The sequence below is a fragment of the Hyperoodon ampullatus genome (genome assembly GCF_949752795.1).
Source record: "Hyperoodon ampullatus genome assembly, chromosome: 1".
Taxonomy (NCBI): domain Eukaryota; kingdom Metazoa; phylum Chordata; class Mammalia; order Artiodactyla; family Ziphiidae; genus Hyperoodon; species Hyperoodon ampullatus.
The window spans coordinates 196657366-196677525 of NC_136914.1; the positions used below are offsets into that span (position 1 = coordinate 196657366).

The 20160-nt window shown below is 46.4% G+C and overlaps 1 protein-coding gene across 1 annotated transcript in view; it reads right to left on the minus strand.

Annotated features, from left to right (window-relative positions):
* Nucleotides 1-2651: 2651 nt before the first annotated feature.
* Nucleotides 2652-20160, minus strand: part of SORBS1 (sorbin and SH3 domain containing 1) — a gene marked incomplete at both ends in the record, with an annotated part of 113437 nt that continues 95928 nt past the window's right edge. Inside the window, 3 exons of the mRNA XM_079711869.1 lie at nt 2652-2719; nt 5631-5743; nt 8612-8670. Coding sequence (XP_079567995.1) covers nt 2652-2719; nt 5631-5743; nt 8612-8670 — 240 coding nt within the window. The remainder of the gene's footprint in view (nt 2720-5630; nt 5744-8611; nt 8671-20160) is intronic.

Here is a 20160-nt window from a genome sequence, read left to right on the forward strand (position 1 = left end):
TTTCTCTTACTGATCCCAGAAAGACTGCAAAAGTTAAATAGTGTGGGGCTTGCCTTTACCCAGAAGCATGGCTAATCTATCAAAATGTGTTGCAGGGCATGCCGCCAGTTAGTTGCACTTGCGATTAATAAACCTGTATAAATATCTCGGCATAAAAATAGGTATTTTGTATTACTAAATGTCTGAAGACAAAGGGGCAATTGGAACCCTTTGTTCCTTGTTGTGTCATATGTAGGAAGCTGAAGTTTGATGCAAATTTTAACAGATGAGTTTATTAAAGATGGGCAAATCGGTGAGGCATACCTGGGATTCTGGAGATATACAAAGTCGTGAGGCTGGCATCATATGCAAGTGTGGCTTTACAAATTGGTTTATTTTCTAGCTGTATTTAAAGAGGTGTTCAAACTTACCTACTTAATCAATAAGCACCCCTCAAAAAACAGATAAGATCGTGTTATGAATGGTTTCCATCTAAGAAAGGCCAGGAAACACATTAGCCAATATACATTCCAAAATGGGTGATGCTGCTGTGTGAAATGCATGTGGATATGCACTTGAACTAGATTCGGAGGGGGGAGGAGAGACAGAAACAGAGTGCCCTTGGATGGTGAGGTGGACCTTCCAAAGCACTGAGTCTTTCTTAAGGAATATCAAGAAGTCCCTTTCTACCCAGGAAGCTCATACACCCTCACCTATAGCCCCAGCCCCACCTCCACCATTAGTTCCACAGCCTTTCCCCCTTGGGATTAAGGCTCTGCTCTGTTCTAGTTAAAAACCAGTGTTTCTGGGAAGAAATAACACCTTCCTCTTATCAGTCATTTATACTTGACTGTGAAGGAGTCAGTGGCAGTTGCTTTCCTGAGAGCATGCTTTGAAGGACAGGGAGTGAGGGTACTGTGGTTCTCTGATGGGGGTGGGCAGCTGATGGGGGTCCTAAGATGTGTAGTGGAGAGAGAAGCTGAGGCACTGAAGACAAACTCTGCGTGCTTATAAAGACTCTGGGACATGGGTCCTAGGCCAATTCTGAGCTATATGCAAAGAGTCAGGGTTCCTGTACACACCCTATCAACCTGGAACTGCTATTCCTGTTTGTGACCTTGGATGTGTATTTGTGGGCAGGATGAGAGTTTGAAGACCCTGGAAACAGTTCCAAGTATTTCCAGCCATAAACCACTCTCAGACAAAGGTTCTTCCAGCATCCTAGTTGTTCAAGGTGAGCTAATGGAGACAGAAATATGACAATGCTTTCTAGGGTCCCTTCAGGGAAAATTCATCTCTCCTCTCTCACACCCTTCGTAGCACTTATCACAGTCTCTCTTGATTCAGTATTTTTGTGTGTCTGTCTCTCCAACCACCTCTGAGTTCCCTCTCCAAGGTGTCTAACAGAGTGGCCAGTAACATCCTTGAATTGGATACAGTTGGGATGGAACACCCCAGGCATCCCAGGAGCCTCTGTCCTTGGCTCTGTTCCCCACAGAAGACTGGCCTCCTGGGAGTGGCAGCATCATGGCCTCACCCTTAGGGCCACAGCATCTGCACCGTCTGCTCTAAAGAGAAGCCTCACAGGGTGAGTCAGGATTCATAACCTTGGGTTCCTACGTTTTGGGTAGTCCTTGGACTCCTATGGGGAATGAAAATGGAGACACGGCCAACCTCCTCTAAGGCTTGGAGCGTGCCTTGCTCATCAGTGGCCCCTGGCATCCAGTGTACACTGGTGTACGTTACATGAGTCACTGAACACCATCCTTGGTTCTCTGTGAGAATAGGCCTATCAACTCCAAACTGTCCTGGCATAAAACAATCCAGAAAAGAAAGAATAGCAATGGCATTCTGCTCAATGAAACTGTGCTGCCCTGAAGGTGACCATTCATAACAGCCAATGACATGGGGAAGGAGCCGCTGCAAGGGACCTCAAGTTACAGGCCTTCTTGACTTAATCACCTGGAAATACAAATTTAACTATCTGCCTGGCCACCCCGCTCCAGGGGCAAACCTTGTGTGCTTTTCTGGCTGAACACCGGGGGCGTCAATGGCAAAGCTGAATGCACTGGGCGCCTACTTTGACCTCCATTTCCCCACCTACCTCCAGTGAGGGACTGGGCCTTGGGTAGTTTGGGGTCTCCACTACTGTTTAGGGATCGCCTTGGCAGCCCTGACTGGTCTCTCACAGCACTAGGGGACCGGCAGGCTCTGGGGCGACTGGGGGAGTCTGTGTGGCGCCTTGGAGGATGGCTGGGGATCTCCCTGGTGCTCCAAGGGCTCCTGCAGGCTAAACGACACTTTTGAGCCAAAGCCGGTCAAGCCTGAAGCAGCAACAAGCATTTCTGGCCTAACTGCTCCTGGACCACGCTGCAGGTCAGATTACTCAAGGTGGGGTGGGGGGCGAAGAGGGCAGGGCTGGAGTGGCTCCCAGAAGCAGCTAAGTAAATACCAACTTGCCTCATTCCTTTTCTGCGTGGTTCAGCCCTGTCTGATACACGCAGTAAGCTTAGACAGGCTCAGGTTTTAAATGCAACACTTCTCTGTCCTCTCTTTTTCTTCTTTCTTTATCCACTGCATTAGTTTTCCAACTGACTCAATGTTTAAATAGACAAATTCATGAATTATGCTTCATCCTCCAATAAAAATCATCTCTGTGGTTTTCAGTCTTCTTATAGATACAAAGGCTTTACATAGTTGCCTGGGAAAGTACCAAACTGCCTTGTCCTTCTTGAAGTACCTATAAAAACAAAAACAAAAACATATACACACAATGAGAAGACTCACCCATTTGAGTTCAGAGAGAGTCCTTGGTAACAATCCTGCAGCTTGTAGAAGGGCATACGGTTTCCAAATCACTTTCCCCTATCTTATCTCATTTAGGCTGCAGAATAATGCTGGGTGATAAGCAAGGCGGGCATTTCTAACACTCCCATTTTTTTCACATGAGGAAACCCAAGCTCAGAGAGACAGACTTTGAACCCAGGTCTCTGACTCCCAGCCCATTGCTCTTTCCAGTACTTCTCCTTTATGGAAGAATGAACACAGTTATCCAACACAACAAGGTACTGGGGATTTAGAATTTCTAAACTGTAGGATTTCTAAAGTCCACTGGATATGACTGCACAGCAAAAGGAAATCTCCCTCCTGAGCCTAGGCCCCAGATTGACTCCCTGTCTTCACTACCAACCTTGTCAGGGTTCCCTCTGGGCCAGGAACATTGAGCTACCAGGGAACAAGCCCTTCCTGGGCTGCTCCACCTCCAGCATTGCTGGATCCCTAATCTAGCAATAGTTCCTTCCCTTGGGATTCTCTCTCTAAAGCTGGGAGATAAGGGTGGAGTGGCAGATAGATGTTGCATCATTATTACCCTCTCATTAGCAGACATCACAATTTGATCATTGCATCCTTTCCCCGATTGGCTTGGATAGGGCTTCAGAATCCTGCTGAACACACTTCAAGCAGCCACTATCAGTGGGTTGGAGTTGTTGCCCAGAGTAAAACTTCTAGGCTAGAAGAATGTGTCAAAGCTAAGGCCATTTAAAACAGCTAGCTGGAACTGCAGGGGAATGGTCAAGGAGGCTGCAGAGAACTGAGATGGTAAAGCCCAGAGATGTGCTCATATGGGTGGTGAGCACCTTTCCTGATGGATAAGAAAAATGAGCTCTCCTGGGTTATTTTCTTCATAGTCTGAACACAAGACCACTTTTCTAAGTGTTTGAGGAATTAAGGAATCTAAAATATTTCCTTTATCTAGCTGCCAGTGGATGCCCCTCACCCCATCCCAAGTTCTCATAAAAATGTAAATACTCCTGGAAGAGTTTAACAAATCCCTACTAGCCTGCACTCTAATAGGACAGCCACGTGTGGCTCCTGAGCCCTTGAGACATGGCTGGTCTGAACCGAGCGATGCTGTGACTGTAAAATACATATTGGATTTCAAAAACTTATGTATAAAAAGAATGTAAAATATCTCCCTAGCAATTTTTCATACTGATGACATGTTCAAATGATAATATTTTAAATGCACTGGGCTTAATATATTAAAATTAATTTCACTGGTTTCTTTGTACTTTTTTCAATGTGGCTTTCAGAAAATTTTAAATTTCATACATAGCTTGCATTATGTTTTTTGTTTTTTGTTTTTGGCTGTGCCGTGAGGCTTGCGGGATCTTAGTTCCTGACCAGGGATTGAACCCGGACCCTCAGCAGTGAAAGCACAGAGTCCTAACCACTGGACTGCCAGGGAGTTCCTTGCATTATGTTTCTATTGGACTTGCACTGCACTAGAATGTTGCTGACTTTCAGACCTGGTTTCCTTCTGAATAGAACCTCAACGTGGTGAGGACCACAAGCTTCTGCAGGCCCTGGGAGGAGGGTGGGGTAGCTTTCTAGGAGGCTGGTGAGGCCAAAGCACATCTTTTTGGCCTCCCATTTGTGCTGAGGCCTTGTTCTCATGGCCCCAGTCCTGACATTATTTCGATTTAGCAAAGGAAAGAGTTGGTCTTTGGAAAGAAGATAAAGGTAAAGCCAGTTGTTTAAGGGGTAAACTGACACAAAGAGTGTCAATGGTTCCCAACATTATATTTGTGCCTGAGCAGAAAGAACAGAGGCTCAGGGAGAGAAGAGCCTAAGTTCATATACTGGCCCTACCATTTGCTACCTGGGTGGTGACCTTGGGGCTAGTTACTTAACCTCTTTGGGCCTCAGTTGTTGAATCTGTGGAAAGAGGATAATTCTTGTCTTACAGGCTGTTTGTTGAGAGAACTTCAGTAAGAAAGTATATCAAGCATCTGTTTTGTTACAGAATCTCAAATTCTGATCTTTCTCTCCCCCATCTTATGAAAGTGACTCCTTTAATTAAGCAGGTTGCTTTGAGGAAAGGTATTAGAAGCCTGGAGTAAATGAGGTCTTTGGAATGTCTACACATATGCTTGAGCTTCATGGCAGAAATCTATGCTCAAGTGTTCTTGTGGTGTTCCACAGGCATTTTAAAAATTAAAATTTCCGAGGGCTTCCCTGGTGGCGCAGTGGTTGAGAGTCCGCCTGCCGATGCAGGGGACACGGGTTCGTGCCCCGGTCTGGGGATCCCACATGCCGCAGAGCGGCTAGGCCCGTGAGCCATGGCCACTGAGCCTGTGCTCCGGAGCCTGTGCTCCGCAAGGGGAGAGGCCACAACAGTGAGAGGCCCGCCTACCGCAAAAAAAAAAAAAAAATTAAAATTTCCGAATGTAGGACAGACAGATGCACAACAGAAATACAGAGGGAATTCCCTGGCGGTCCAGTGGTTAGGACTCAGCACTTTCACTGCTGGGTTCCATCCCTGGTCAGGGAACTAAGATCCTACAAGCTGCATGGCACAGACAAAAAAAAAAAGAAAGAAAGAAATACAAACAGAACTCAATGGATGAGGCTGGCAACTGCCCTTCCATGCAGTAGATGTTGGCGTATTTGGTTGTCAGGTTCAATGTTAGTATCACCCACACTGCCCTGAGAGCAAACATAAACTGGGTGGCTCATCATTCCTAATGGTGGTATAGGAACCGAGAAGGCCCTTCTCTCTGTGTAGAGAACAGTGCTCTTTTCATGACTCATCACACCTAGTTCTTCCTTCAATACACAACTGGTAAGAAAAGTACGATGTCACTTACCAACAAACCATCCGTCGTCACACTTTTCCATGACATCAACAATATCTCCATCTCGGAGTTCCAATTCATCATCATTCTGTGGTATATAGCTATACAATGCTTGGTAGCTAAATCTGTGAGAGAAATAAATATTGACTCAAACACTGATGGAATTAAATAATGAGTTTTAAAAACCCATTTCAGCTGAATCAACATTTGGGTAGTGTTTCCTACTCATCAGTGGGGATAAAAGTATTTTATTGGCTATTTCTCTAATTGGGGAGATCCATGGGATAAGCAAATTAAGTTTTCACAGGGATGGGGAACTTCTGAGAAGCAAGTCACGATCAGTCCTTTTATTCAGCTTCATTTGGTTACCACAGCCAAGCTTTTTTGTCTAGATGCTCCCCCTTTAAGGTTAATCGAGTCCTTTTCTTAACATAGGGTAATACATGTAGATTATCAAGGATAATCAGAAGTTACTTAGGTCCAGAGACAGACATTATATTCTGGTCACATACATTGGAGAGCATGAGGCAACTGTCATGTATATATATAATTTTTAAAAGTACATCTCAATTGCCTCACTGTTTAGCAAAACTACCTTGAGTTTCTTTACGTGCCAACACACATTTCATTAATTGCTTTTAAACGTGGATGCCATTTTTCTGAAACTCTTGAAAGCATTTCTATCCCAGTGATGTTTGGGGTTAAGATTTTTATTTGCTTGTTAGTTGGCCTAAGGCAATTTGGTCTGTTCTGACAACAGGCTCTGGAAAAAGCTGGACTACTTGTGAAATCTGATACCTGTTTTGGCAACAAATAAACGCTTGTTTTCATTTATTCTTTTGATAGATATTTAAGAAGCACCTACTATGCACCAGTTCACAGTTCTGTTTACTTGCTACTTTGAAACACAACAGTAGCAGGTAAAACTTTGCAAACCAGCCCCGTCATCTACCATTTTCAGTGGATGTCAGTGAATTCCAGCATGTGGGCAAGAGAGACTAGAAACAAGTAAGTGGAGTCAGGTCCTAGAAACAAGAGGTTCTGCTCTCTGCTAAAACCAAAGGAGCAATTTAATTTTACATATTTATTCAAATGTAGTGAAACTCTGGTAGATGGATCTGCCCGCCAGAAGGAAGGTCTCTAATGAGGAATTAAGAGTTGCAGATGGATTTCCAGTTGGTAAATGAATACATTTTGATGTTTCTGTATTTGCCTGCTGTCTCTTACCCAACCTGGACTCGTTACGATGCCTTAGGCCCTTTACTGCCGCTGTGGCTGCTTTGCCAGTCTCAGCTCTGGGAGATTACTCCTGTTATCTGCCTCACTGTCTCACCCCAGACAGCGGAGACCGGCTGGAAACCGTCCTGCAACCTTGCTGCTTGGGTCCCCAACTGGCTCTAGTTTTGGAGGGACTTCATGCTGTTCGGACACGGCTCCATAGCGTCCTTCCCCCGCCTCTGAGCAGAGCTTTAACTTTCCTCCCCTCCTGCCCCTACTGCCATGTGTAAGGAAGGGTCCCTGCTCCTGCCCAGGCTAAACTCCCTTCCCTGGGCTATTTCCTCGACTTAACGTCTTCTCTCTTACATCTTTCGATTCTGTTAACTCCTTCTCAAGTACAAATGTGCTTAAGCCTCTGCATCCTAAGAACAACTCCCCCGTCTCTGCTACTCTCTGAACCTACAGCCTCCTGGTGGCCCGCTCCGTCCACTCACCATCGCACCGACTCATCAGCCCTCTGTAACACAGGGTCTGCCTGCAGCAGCGCTGTCATTGCAGAGGTCACCAACGACTGCTCCAGGTGCCACCTGGAGGACACTTCTCATTTCCTATCCTCCTCGGCCTCTCTGAAGCAGGGGCACCACTGGCCACACGCTGCTTGCTCTGTGGCACACAAGTGAGTGCTCCTAGACCCTCGCCTGTGTCTCAGGCTGTCTCCTTTGCTGGCTGCTACTCTGTTGCCTTAAAAGTTGGTTCCCCAAGGATCTATCCCCAGTTCTCTTCTCCCTTTCTCCCTATCTCCTCGGGGAGTCTTATATTCTTACATAATCTTATATTCTTCCATGCACCAGAGGCCCACTCTTTCCTAGCTCAGGCCCTCACCACTTTTTTGCTGTATTCGTATCTCCAAACCACTATCTTTGTCCTTCGTCTCTGAAATCCACCCTCCACTCTGTTGACTGATGTATCTACCTAAAACGAAATCCAATTAATGTGTTTTTTTTTTTTTTTTCTGGCCACGCTGCGTGCCTTGCAGGATCTTAGTTTCCCGACCAGGGAACTCCCAGTATGGTCCTGATTTTAAAAACCTTCAGTGGCTCCTGAGTGAGACTAAAATCCAAATTTATTTCAGTTGCATTCTGGATTCTACAGTCTGGTCCTAACCTGCTCCTTGAGCTTTGTCTCCATTCCCTCCATGAACTGCACACCATGGCCACAGGGGTTTTTGGATGTTCTCCAAACACGCTACCTACTCCGGGCCTTTGCACATGTGGTTTTCTCAGCTGAGAAGACCTTTCACCTCCCTGCTCTAGCTCTCAAATCCGATTTGTCTTTCAATGCTTATTCCAGAACCCCCTTCCTCTGTGAATGGAGTTTACTCCTTTGTGCTTAGAACATAGATATCCAATACTTTTTTTCTTTTTAATGAATGGATCAACCCTATTCATTCCTCTCCAGTCAGAATTAACACTCCTTCCTCTACGCTATCACAGCACTAGGAATGAGACCAGTCAGCGCAGCTCCCAGTTGCCCTATATGGCAGTTAATTCTTTACCTCTCTCCCCCAAGAGTCCGTGACCTCCTTCATTTACCTGCCACCTATTTTCACATTGGCTGATGGGAAACAGTCTTAACTAGAAACCCTCAGAGAAGCTGGGAGTGACTGGTTCATTCCCCCAAATGGCTGCCCCCTGCTACGGTCAGTCAGTGACCCACTTCCTAAGCCCAACGGTCTACTGAGAACTCGAGAACTGAGGTTCGCCAAGTGTACTTACAAATCCTGGGAGGTTTGACTCCTGTCTGGGGTGACTCTTCGCTGCTGGGCTTGAGGTTGCTGAGAAATGATTAGAGATGATTTATTGTCAGAAGGGGATACCTTGTGATGAAAGTCAAGGGGATGAGAAACAGTGCTGCAGTAATGAACAGATTTTTCGGCAATGTTTATGATCTCATTGCAAACTGCTTCCTGTGGTGGCCCCGAGATATCCAGAAACCCCCATAAAACAGTCAACATGGGGACAAAAAAAAAGAAAGAGAGGAAGAGATGTAACATTCCAGATGAAGCACATAAGTCCAGGAAAACAACAGAGTTGAAGATCCAGGTTAAAAAAATAGATATTCCAGTAGTGGAGTGCAGGAGGGATCCAGGTGTAAGCATGGAAAAAACAGGTAAGATACAGAAGAATTTGGGATTTAGTATGAATATTAAAAAAAAAAAAGGCAGCATAAAAGCCTGTAATTAGTGAGTAACTTACAAATGGAATAATTTCAGGATAGAAATGCAAGTATGTATCCCCAATCATGCACTAATATATTAATTTAATCCCACATGTAGGCAGAGTAGAAATATGGTCTTTAAATTCCTCTGCTTTTTATTTTTGAGGGGAGAGGGTGGCCTAACATCTCTCCCTACTACAATAGCCATATAATTCTTGTAAATAATGGCTCTGTGAGTTAACCAGGCATTACTCCAGTCTAGACTCTACAAATCAGGAAGAATTCTCTTTAGAAAAGCTACAGTCTTATTCAACAGGCATCTTACCACATAGCTCTTTTCAGATTCTGTGAGATCAGGTCCTGCGCTCAATGAATGATGAGAAGGCTGTGATCACCAAGCAAATTATAAGGGAGACATTTTAGCAGATGTCACATTGGAAAGGATTCAAAATAAAAGTGTGAGCAAATACACATACCACACCATCACATTCAATGACACCGGATACTCGTGGCCTATGGCCACCGAGTTTCCAAGACAACACGGTGGGTGCAGAGGAGAAAATGCAATGTACAGAGTTAGAAGCAAGGATCCAGGCAATGAAATGAGCAGTTGGGAACATGGCTGCAGTGAGGTGAGAATGAACAACACAGGGACCCCAGATTGGCAGGGAAGAGACACAGAAGGGCTACCTTAAGGAACAGTTATGTCCCTCTGTAACCACACTCGTTGGTCCCCTTGCTCTCAGCTGGCAAGCATCTATGGAAGGGCTGCTGTACCAAAAGCCAGTTCCACTTATTTTGACTGGGAACCACCTCTGGCAGAGCAGGCTCATAAAAGTATCAGGTATGCCATTTTCCCTGGCAACACTTTTGAAAAACTCCTTGGTAATATGTGACGTATCAAGTGAGACTGTTCCCCAGAAAAAATCTGCACATGATACACTCCAGCTAAGTATGCGAGCGATGAGTTCTGATATCTCATGGGGCAGAGCTTGCTTCCAGAAACAGGATGGTGTGTCCTGACACAGTGGTAGAAATGAAACTATCACTCGTCACTCACCAGCTTAGGCCCCACATGCTGACATGGAAATAAGGTGCAATCATAGCCAAGAGGACCTGTCTTTTAAGTAAGGATCCTATAGCACAGGCCAGGCCTTCACTGGAAGAATGTCTGGAATTATTTATCCCAGAGAGGATTCAAATCCAAGCTCTAAGAAGTCTCCCTAAATGAATATTTGAAGAGCCATCCTTGGAGAAACCCTCCAGGTAACGTGCAATAATAGTGATGAGTCACAGCAACTCCAGGGCCTTCTAGAAGAGCACTCAGATCTTTAGTGTGTGACCCACTTGTTTCACAGGAAGGCCCAGAGAGGGTGAGGGCCTCCCCTGAGGTCACCCAGCAAGTTAGTGGTAGACCTGCCTCCTGGATTCACCTACTGTCCTGCTGGACCTTCTCTTTCATCCTCGGACCATTTCCCTCATTATTAAGTGTGCTCACTGACATTATTTTCAATGAGTCCCACAGAAACCCTGGAGACAGGCAGGACAGGGTTTATCATCCCATTTTCATTTAAAGCCCAGGAAGTGGATGCTCAGAGGGGTTTAGTGCATTCCCCAATGTCACAGAGCTAGCAAGAGGTAACACTGCCCCACCACACCATCCCTTCCTGTTCATCTCCGCTGTAAATTCTCATCCATTAGCACGCCCTGCAGGACCAGCTTTCATCCCAGCCATCACTTCTATATTCTCCTCCTTTTGGAAAACCTTTTCAAGTTCTCCAAACTGCAATCTCTTAAACCAGCGCCCTTGGACTCGGGGAGAAGAGACAGAACTGCAAGGGTTCTGCTCTTTAGAAGACGTCTCAGGACCCGCGGGTCTTTGCCACGTGACTGGGAGCTGACCTTGTGTGGCCCCACTCACTGCCCATCCAGCCTCTGGATCAAGGCTTCTGCATAACAAAGGAAAATAATGACACTCCCAAGCATCTACTATATGGGCTTCTATGTGGCAGTACGGAGTGGGTGATACCTACAGGCAGATTTTGACTTGATAGAAGGTAAAACTTTCTAAACGTGAGAGCTGTCCAACAGAAGGGACTGCGTCGAGAGGAAGTGAGTTGTCAGTCCCAGCAGCTGTTCAAGCCGAGGCTGTGTTGACTATTGCTAGATGGGATATTGTAGCGCACTGCTGCTCAAACTCTAATGTATGTCAGATTCACCTGGGATCCTGTTAAAATGCAGATTCTCATCTGACACATCTGGGATGCATCCTAAGACTGTTCATTTCTATTTGGTGGTGCCCATGCTGCTGGTCCACAGACCAACTTTGGGGAGCAAGGCTGAAGAGCACCTCAGTTACCCAACACTGAGATTCTTTAGCTACAGTGTGCCAAGACTGGTGGGTCTGGCTCACCTCATGAAAATAAAAGTTCTCATAAAGAGCCAAAATATTTCCAAACTCCACCTGGTGGCCTAACAACCTCAGGTCAAGTGCAGTACAAAGAGAGGATGCAGACTATTTATTGACATGACCTCTAGTTTACCAAAACCCCATAGCATCTTTCAAATCAACTTTAATCCTAAAGGAGTGACTGGAATCAATCATCTAGCAAATATTTCACACTTAAATTTAAAAGAGGTTTGGTGAATCAGCTACATTAAGAACCACCTGATATTTTACTATCCCTTTTTTTTTTTTTTTGGCTGAGCCGTGCAGCATGAGGGATCCTAGTTCCCCGACCAGGGATCAAACCCATGCCCCCTGCATTGGGAGCTCCGCCTCTTAACCACTGGACCACCAGGGAGGTCCCACTGTCCCTTTCTTTTGTAAAGAATTTTTTTTTTTAAGTCGCTTTTAAAGCACATATAGGGGGGCTTCCCTGGTGGTGCAGTGGTTGAGAATCCGCCTGCTAATGCAGGGGACACGGGTTCGAGCCCTGGTCTGGGAGGATCCCACATGCTGCAGAGCAACTAGGCCCGTGAGCCACAACTACTGAGCCTGCGCGTCTGGAGCCTGTGCTCCGCAACAAGAGAGGCCGCGATAGTGAGAGGCCTGCGCACCGCGATGAAGAGTGGCCCCCGCTTGCCACAACTAGAGAAAGCCCTCACACAGAAACGAAGACCCAACACAGCAAAAATAAATTAATTAATAAACTCCTACCCCCAACATCTTAAAAAAAAGTGCACATATAGGTCCATTACCTCACATGACTTTTATATTCACCCTTTGACTTGGGGAGGGCAGCAAAGGAAATTTTAAGGCTCATGGAATTCTGAAGATTTTCACAAGGTGACAAAGCCACTGAGTACTGAACCTCTCAGGTTCTAGTCGCCATACACCACCTCCCTCTTGGCTCGTGATGGGATAGCTGGGGTAAGGATGATAGCAACACCCAGCTTCTGCCTCTTCTGAAAACAGGCGCTGTAACTTTTCTTGAATACTTTTTCTTTGTGTAAAAGGTCCAGTGTGCAGTAATGGATATCATCCAATCATTAACTCAAGAATCCACAGTTCTGAAAAGGGATCCTGACCCAGCTAATACCCTCCTTGGACTCAGGTCATATGCACACCAGAGGATGATCATCACCGCAGCCTTCACATCTAGACAAACTTAACATCTAGTACAAACTCAACTCATCCCCGAGAGGTCACCTGGTTGCTTACTTAACGTCTGTGGAATAAATGAAGAAGGCAAGAAAAATATTTATCCTGTTAGGTAAGATTCAGTTTCTCCCTATTTGAAATGCATTCCTTAGATTTAAGCCAAACATCTCAGATAGCGGAAATGTAAACCAGTTTTTTTGGGGGGGGAGTGGGGTGGGTGGAGTGGGGTGGGTACAGCACGTGGACCTTTGGTGGAGATGGAAACCACTGATACCCATTACAGGGACTCGCCCTTCACTTTGAAGGCTGTTTACCTTCAGACATTTTTTCCCTCTGGGTGTATATTTTTTCTTTCTCTGGTCCCACTTTCTAACCATACACAGCTTTATATATCTCTTCCTCTGAACTTATGCTATCCAATATGGTAGCCAGTAGCCACATGTATCTACTCAACACTTGATACGGGGCCAGTATGAACTGTGCCATAAGTGTAAAATTATTTACACTTTTTACGAAATTATTTTTTACAAAATTATTTCCCAAACTTAGTATAAAATGTAAAATAGCTCAACAATTATCCTGATTATATATTAAAATGATACTATTTTAGATATGTTTGGTTAAATCAAATATACTACTAAAATTAATTTCATTTACTCCATTTTACTACCAGAAAATTTTAAATTACATACGTGACTCACGTTATATTTCTGCTGGCCAGGGATGCTGCTAAACCCTCCCAGGTCTTAGTGTACACCCTTCTTTAAGCCTAAAAGTGGACAAAGTTCTAACCAGGACCTCAGCCAGGGCTGGGGATAAAGGGACTATTATCTCATGCTAAGTACATTTCTGACCTTGGAAATACATTCCAGTTTTTCACATGTTTAGAAAAACAGCCACCAGCACCCCCCGCCCCGCCCCACTGCACTGCCTTCCCGGATCAACAGTAAGCAGGTGATAGTTGCTGATCCAGAAACAGCTTTTCTTCCATATTTGCACACAGAAACACAAGTCGGCCCTCTTGGCCTGGAGCTTTTGTTCCATTCTTCCGAGTGAGCAGCCCTTCATGTGTCCTTGCTCTGTGGCCCTATTGCCTTTCTACCTTCAGTTCACAGCGGTCCCTCAGATATCTGACCCTGCATCCCTGGGGCTGTTAATCCCTCTGGAACCACAAAAAACACCTGGTGCTCCTATGAGTTACTAAGCATTCTCTTCCAGCTCTGGGCGTGTGCCAAAGCCTTGAAGCCCAAAATAAAATGTCCCCAGGCTAGAGGCCATCACGAAGTCCTGGAGATGTGGACAGGGCAGAGGACTCCACCTCCACGTGGCCCCGAGCCCCTCTAGAAGCGGCACGAGTCTCTGCTCTCCCAACCTGCATGCGTCTCCCAGAGATGATGTGCCTCCGCTCATCCCATACCCTGAATCTCCTCTCCTCAGACCTCACCTCTCTGGTGACCCACACTGGCCTCCCAGGGGACACTGGACTGGGAGGGAGGAAACTGGGTTCCAGGACAGGGTCTCACAGTAATTTACTGATTTTTGAGCAAAATGCTTAACTTCTTTGGATTTCAAGTTCTTAGGAAAATAAGAGGCTTGGGCATGATTTACATAAACATCTTTTTTGGCTCTAAAGTTCTAATGTAGTAATTAGACTGTGCTCGTCCTGTGAATTGAGAACCAGGGCTAGGCAAGGCTGACCTGGCTGAAGGGGCCAGCACTCCACTCACTGCCCACTGGAGATGGGGTGGAGGGCAGCTTTGACTGTCGCCTCCGGGTGGCTGGAGAGCTCACGTCTGGCAGTATGGGAGGCGGGGAGCTGCCCGGATGGTGGAGGGAGAGGGGCAGCTCCTGGAAGACCACAGGCAAACTCTGCCAGAGGAGCTGGAAGACCTGAAAGGCTTAGGCTCCGGGCTTTCGGCTCTAGGAAACCTCCGCGGGTCCCGCAGAACAGTCTGACTCCACTGAGTTTTCCGCTTGCATTTATTAAGAAAAAGATCCCAGCTTACGTATAAAACTAACGACCACCCATTAGTTCAACTGCTTTACCACCTAGACTCAACCTCCTTGCAGATCAGTCCACAGACAACACATGGGCGTTGTTGTAACGTGAATCTGATGACAGCACTAAACTTACACACTCAGCCTTCTCATAGTCTGTGGTGGGGTATGTTTCTTTCCCAAAACAATCAGACGAGTGATGGCAAATATGTATCCAAGTATGAAGGAACCAAAAGCTTTCCAAGAGGATGCCTTTGTACTCGAGGTGAGAGAGAATAACGAGAAGCACTGATTTACAGAGTGCAAATTCTAAATGTTCTAAATTCTGGATTTTACTTTTACCAAAGTAAAGGAATTCTTCCACCTTCTACTTTCTTCTGTCCCCCAACCCCACCTTCCTCTCTTAGGTGGAATGGAGTAAGGAGGATAAGATAAGCTACTTTTGTTTCTTTTCCCTGTCAGCAAGTATTTATCGAGTCCCAGCTACTTGCTCTGTGCCAGGTGCGTTCCTCTCCAGGAAACCGCATTGATCCTCATAATAACTCAATGAGGCGATCAATATTTACCTCATCTTACAAAACTAAGACCCAACATGTCAGAGTTGGGAACTGAAGCGCCAGGATTTGAACCCCATTCTCTCTGACTCCAAGTTCCCTGCCCTCCCAGCACACCCTGACCTGCCAGGCTGCGCTCTGCCAGAAGGGGAGACATCAGAATAGCTGAGGGAGGTGCCCATCAAGAGACCACCTTTAAGTCGCCCCGTACTCTGCAGCTGGCATGAGCGTTTCTACTGCAATCCTCCATTTCTCCTAACACCTTTGTAGGGGCGGACACTGCAACTGCAGGTCTTAGTTCCCTGCGCCTTAGGTGTTGAGCGCATACCTGCTGATCATTTTTCTAAGAACTGCAGCCAATGTCTCTCCATCCTGTACATTGTTGAACACCCTCTGTATATATTTAGAGATTTCCCTTCTGAGTGAGTCAAAGGAAAATGTTTCCCCTTATTAGGTGGGCATTTTAACATTTTTAATTGTCTTTTTGTTCTTGTAAGTTGCATCACAAGCTTTCCCTTCTACTTCTGATTTCCACGCTCAAAGGGCCTATGCCTTTGCTCTTACCTTTCTGGGAACTAACCTAGTTTCCATGCGGTAAGGGATGTTCCCTCTTGAGTTCACCGAAGCACATCTTCCTGTCGTCTTTCCTTCTTTCCTCTCCTTTCCCTAAGGCTGTAGTTTGTTCTTATGCTTCTCAGATGCTTTGAAGACACAGAGCTTTCCTGAATACTTTTATTTAAACGTGATGCCCTCAGATTTTACCGTTTGATTGGCTTTCTCCTCTTTAGGACCCAAACTGACATCACACAGGTTTTGTCACTCTTCTCAGGCCTCAGTGCTGTCATTGTAACAGTAGAATAGACTGGGGGTTCGTAACCTGGGCGGGGGGTGGGGTGGTCTGTGGTCTCCTAGGGAGCTCTCAGAATGATTCAGATGTGAATCTCCTAAAACTTTATGCACAATTGTGCGTGCGCCACCCTCTTTCCCAAACAACTGGCCTAGAGCCCTCAGCTAACCTCAGATTCTCCAAGGTTCTGTGATCCAGAAAAAGTTATGAGTCACTGGAGTAGATGATATTTAAAGATTCTTTTAAATTCAGAAATTCTGTGAGGATCTCTCACTCAATTGTAGGAGCTCTTAACAACAAAGTCTGGATGCCAGTCTGCAAACAGTGCTTCTATCTTGGGGAAAGCTCAGAAAATACTTGATGATGCTAATGGTGATTTCCAAGATGATATTCCCCTTCACTTCCTTGACCAATTGTCCTAAACCTTCTTGGCCAAAATTTACACGCAACAAGATCCAAGAACTTAGTTGATAATTCTGAACTCTTGGGCATTTTGAATGTGTTTGTACATATGTCTTTGTCCAATTGGTTAAGTTGTCCCTCAAAAAACAAAAGGGAAAGCTGTTATTTTTCTGTTGTGAAAGTCCACAGGTCTATCATAAATTCTGTATTTGTTCTTCTCTCTCCTTGTAACTGAAATTCACAGGATTTTTAGCTAATCATAGAATATCAAAGCTAACAGGAAGTTATCTTTGTCTGAATCTTTTGTTTATGGATGAGGAAGCTGCCAGAGAAAGGAAGTGATTCACCCAAAGACACACAGCAGGCTCATGGCAAAGCGGGAGCTAGAGCCCAGGAATCCTGACCTTCAGTGCAGCACCCTTCCCAACGATCCTGGCTTCCCCTAAACACTCCCTACCTCTCATTCACCCCTTTCTGCTGTTCAGAGAACACCCACCTAAAAACACGAGCAACCAACCCAATGTCACATCAGCTTGGGAGTCTACAAAGGAGTGAAAAGTCAAACCCTTTCACAATGAAGTGCTCGCACAGCTGCAGAGATGGGGGCAGTGGGATGGGCTGGACAGGTGACTCAGGAGAAGGAAAGCAGCAAAGCAGGGACTAACACCGATTAGGGAATGCTGATGAGCAATTAGCAAGGGTTATAGGACTTGAGGAAGATGACCAGACACATTGTGAGAAGGTGCTGATCAGTATCCACATGAGGCACCAATCAGCCCTCCAAGCTCAGCTCCCAGCCCCTTCTATCCACCTGCGGAAGCGTCAGTGAAACCAGGACTCCCCTCCTTCCTTTCAAGTTCCTACCCCTGGGGCTTGGCTGGGCTATTTGCTTGCCTTGAATGCCGCCCTCCTGCTGTTCATCTGTCATAAAACTCCCAGTTCTTTAAGCCCCAGATCAAAAGCCGCTTTTCTCTTAAAGTCTTCCCATCTTCCTCTTCCTGCTACTTATTATTTCTTCCCATCTTGAACTCTCAGAGTGAACTGTTTGTGACCCTCCTTCCCTGTCTGCGTTATAATTGTGAACATGTCTTATTCCCCCAGTGGAGCTCATACACTCCTTTAGTTGGGGTCAGTCATATTGTATTGTTTCTTTCACTCAAAAAATATTCATTGAGTGCCTTCCATATCTCAGGGGTTCTGGTCCCTTATGCTCTAATGGTGACAGACAAACAAAGGGACAAATACAATAGAGCTGATAAGTGCCCCCTTAGGTCAGGTGCAGGGGGCTGTGAAAGCACAAAGTCCAGCACTTAATCTAGTCTTGCAGGGGGAGGGAAAAGTCAGGAAAGGCTTCCTGGAAGGAGTAACATCTAAGTGGAAAAGTGAAGGACAGGTGGGAATTTCCCAGACATACAAAGCAGGGGAGGCTTTGGAAGGTGAGGCTGGCTCGCTGTCTAAAGGGCCAGATCACATGGGGCCTTCCTAAGCCCACGAAGGAGCAGAGACTTTCCTGAGAGCAAAGGGGAGCCCCTGACAATGTTCATTCCTCTGTGCCTCTTGCAGCATTTAGCACAGTGCCTGGAACATCCTAGATGCTTGAATGGAAGAGGCAATGGTCATAACATTTCTCAATGTCTTTTCATGCTCTCAGGTTAAATTCCCTCAACTTATGGGTCAGATACTCAACCTAGCTTCTCAACAGTGATAACAAAATTGAACTACTGGTTTAGCACCGCACAGCAAGGACAAGAGTGGCTGGCAATTCTCCTGATAACACAAACTGGTCTGGAATGCATGTATTCAAATAAGTGACGCAGCCTGAGATCACATCTTGTGACTGGATCACCAGAGAACATCTGTCATTCGAGCCCTTCCCATCGTTAGCTCTGTCATCCAAAGAGGCCCTCAAGAGGCAGAAAGCTTCTTTTGCAGGACCTCATTTCCCGGGTTGCCATCCTGCTCCCAGTGCCAGGAGGGGAAGGCAAAGGGGCTTGGGAGGGAGTGTGTGGGCAGGAGCCCTTTTCACACAACCCCCAGCTCTCAACAGGGAGCGAGACCGGTGCCGGGGAGAAGGGGCTTGTGCTGGGAGAGCAGGAGGAAGGGAGGGGACAGGAAGTGGTGCACTTGGGGTCTGGAAGCCCACCAAGAAAGGCAAATCAGTTTTCAACAAGCCTGGCTTTCTGTGTTGCCAGCCCCCTCCTCTCCTTGTTAGGAAGCGGGAAGCGAGTAACTCTAATCTCACCCGAGCGCCATGCGCACTTCCTGTGCACACTGGGTCCTGGCGTCAGGCCGCAATGACTCACTGCTGACCATAACGAGGCCTCCAGGCCCCATGCGCTGACTTAGAACATTTACAGAATTGTTCCTGTGTTGAGACATTCACTTCTTTTCAACCAGCCACTTCACCCCCCTCCCCGCCAGCGAACTATCCTTTCCTTGACTGGACACACCCTTCTTTCCTCACAGAACACTCCTTCCAGGAGTACCTGCTCCCGGGCCAGGTAAAACCCTCCCCAGGTATTCGCTTTCCTCAGGCCCACACAATCCACTTTAGGGAGCCTTCCCACATGCCAGGCACCACACCCATCTCATTTAATCCTTACACTGCCCTTCGAGGGAGGGACAAGTTCCACTCGTACTTTGCATAGGAGAAGACCAGTGGGGAGGCTAAGCCTGATTATTTATCATTCCCACACTGTCCTTCCCCGCAGCAATGATGTCCCACATCCTGCCACAGGCTGGGGCTGCAGATCTGGCCTCACCTGTGCTTTAGGCCGCTGGGCTCCTGCAGCCTCCAAGCACACCTCTACTGCTGTGTCCGCCAGTCTCACGGAAACATAAGGCTCCTCAAGGGCAGAGATGAGATGACCCCTGTATCCTGCCCAGAGGCTGGTGTCTACAGGCCTTGAATCAATTATTTGTTGAATGAGTAAATGACACTTTAAAGGGAAACTGGGATTGCAGGTCTGAGGATCAAGCATAGTCTATCATGGGCATAAATGATTTGGAGACATCTTCAAGAATTCTATCTGGTTCGAAAAACATTCTAGAATGTTCTCAGTTCCAGAAGCAGCTCTCCATCACCCAAAGCGGATAACTTCCATTTGTAAAGTGCTGACATGTTCCGTTCCCAGCCCCTGTGCTTAGCACTTTACATGCATCACTTCGTGGAATCCTCTCAACCAGACTCTGAGGTAGGTGTCAATCTCCATTTTATGGATGAGGAAACTGAAGCTCAGAGAGGGGAAGTAACTCACTCCCAAGTCACTGGACAGTAGAGGTGACCAGGCATTCAAACCTGGCTGCTTTAGAGAAGCTGCCAAAATCTTTGACTTCTGGGGTAGTGAACAACGTAGCCAAAATTAGAACCGTGATCTAACTGCTAAGTTCATCTTCCCCTGCCCCCAAATTTTCAGCCCTCAAAACATCCTAGGGCTGCCCTGGTCCAAACCCCCAAATCCTGATAGCTGACCCGGAGAGAAAATGGGACAGTCACCTAAAAACCTGGCCTGCTATTCAAGGAGCCCAGCACTGGGCCACTCCCCCCAGAGCCAAAATGCATTTGCTCTTCAGTGAACAAGTCAGCTCCCACACAAACACGAGACAGGACGAAGACCTGACAGGGCTGAGCGCTGGCAGGCAGAGCACCGTGGGTTACGGAAACGAAGCGTGTCGCACACAAAACCAAATCACACGGAGCCA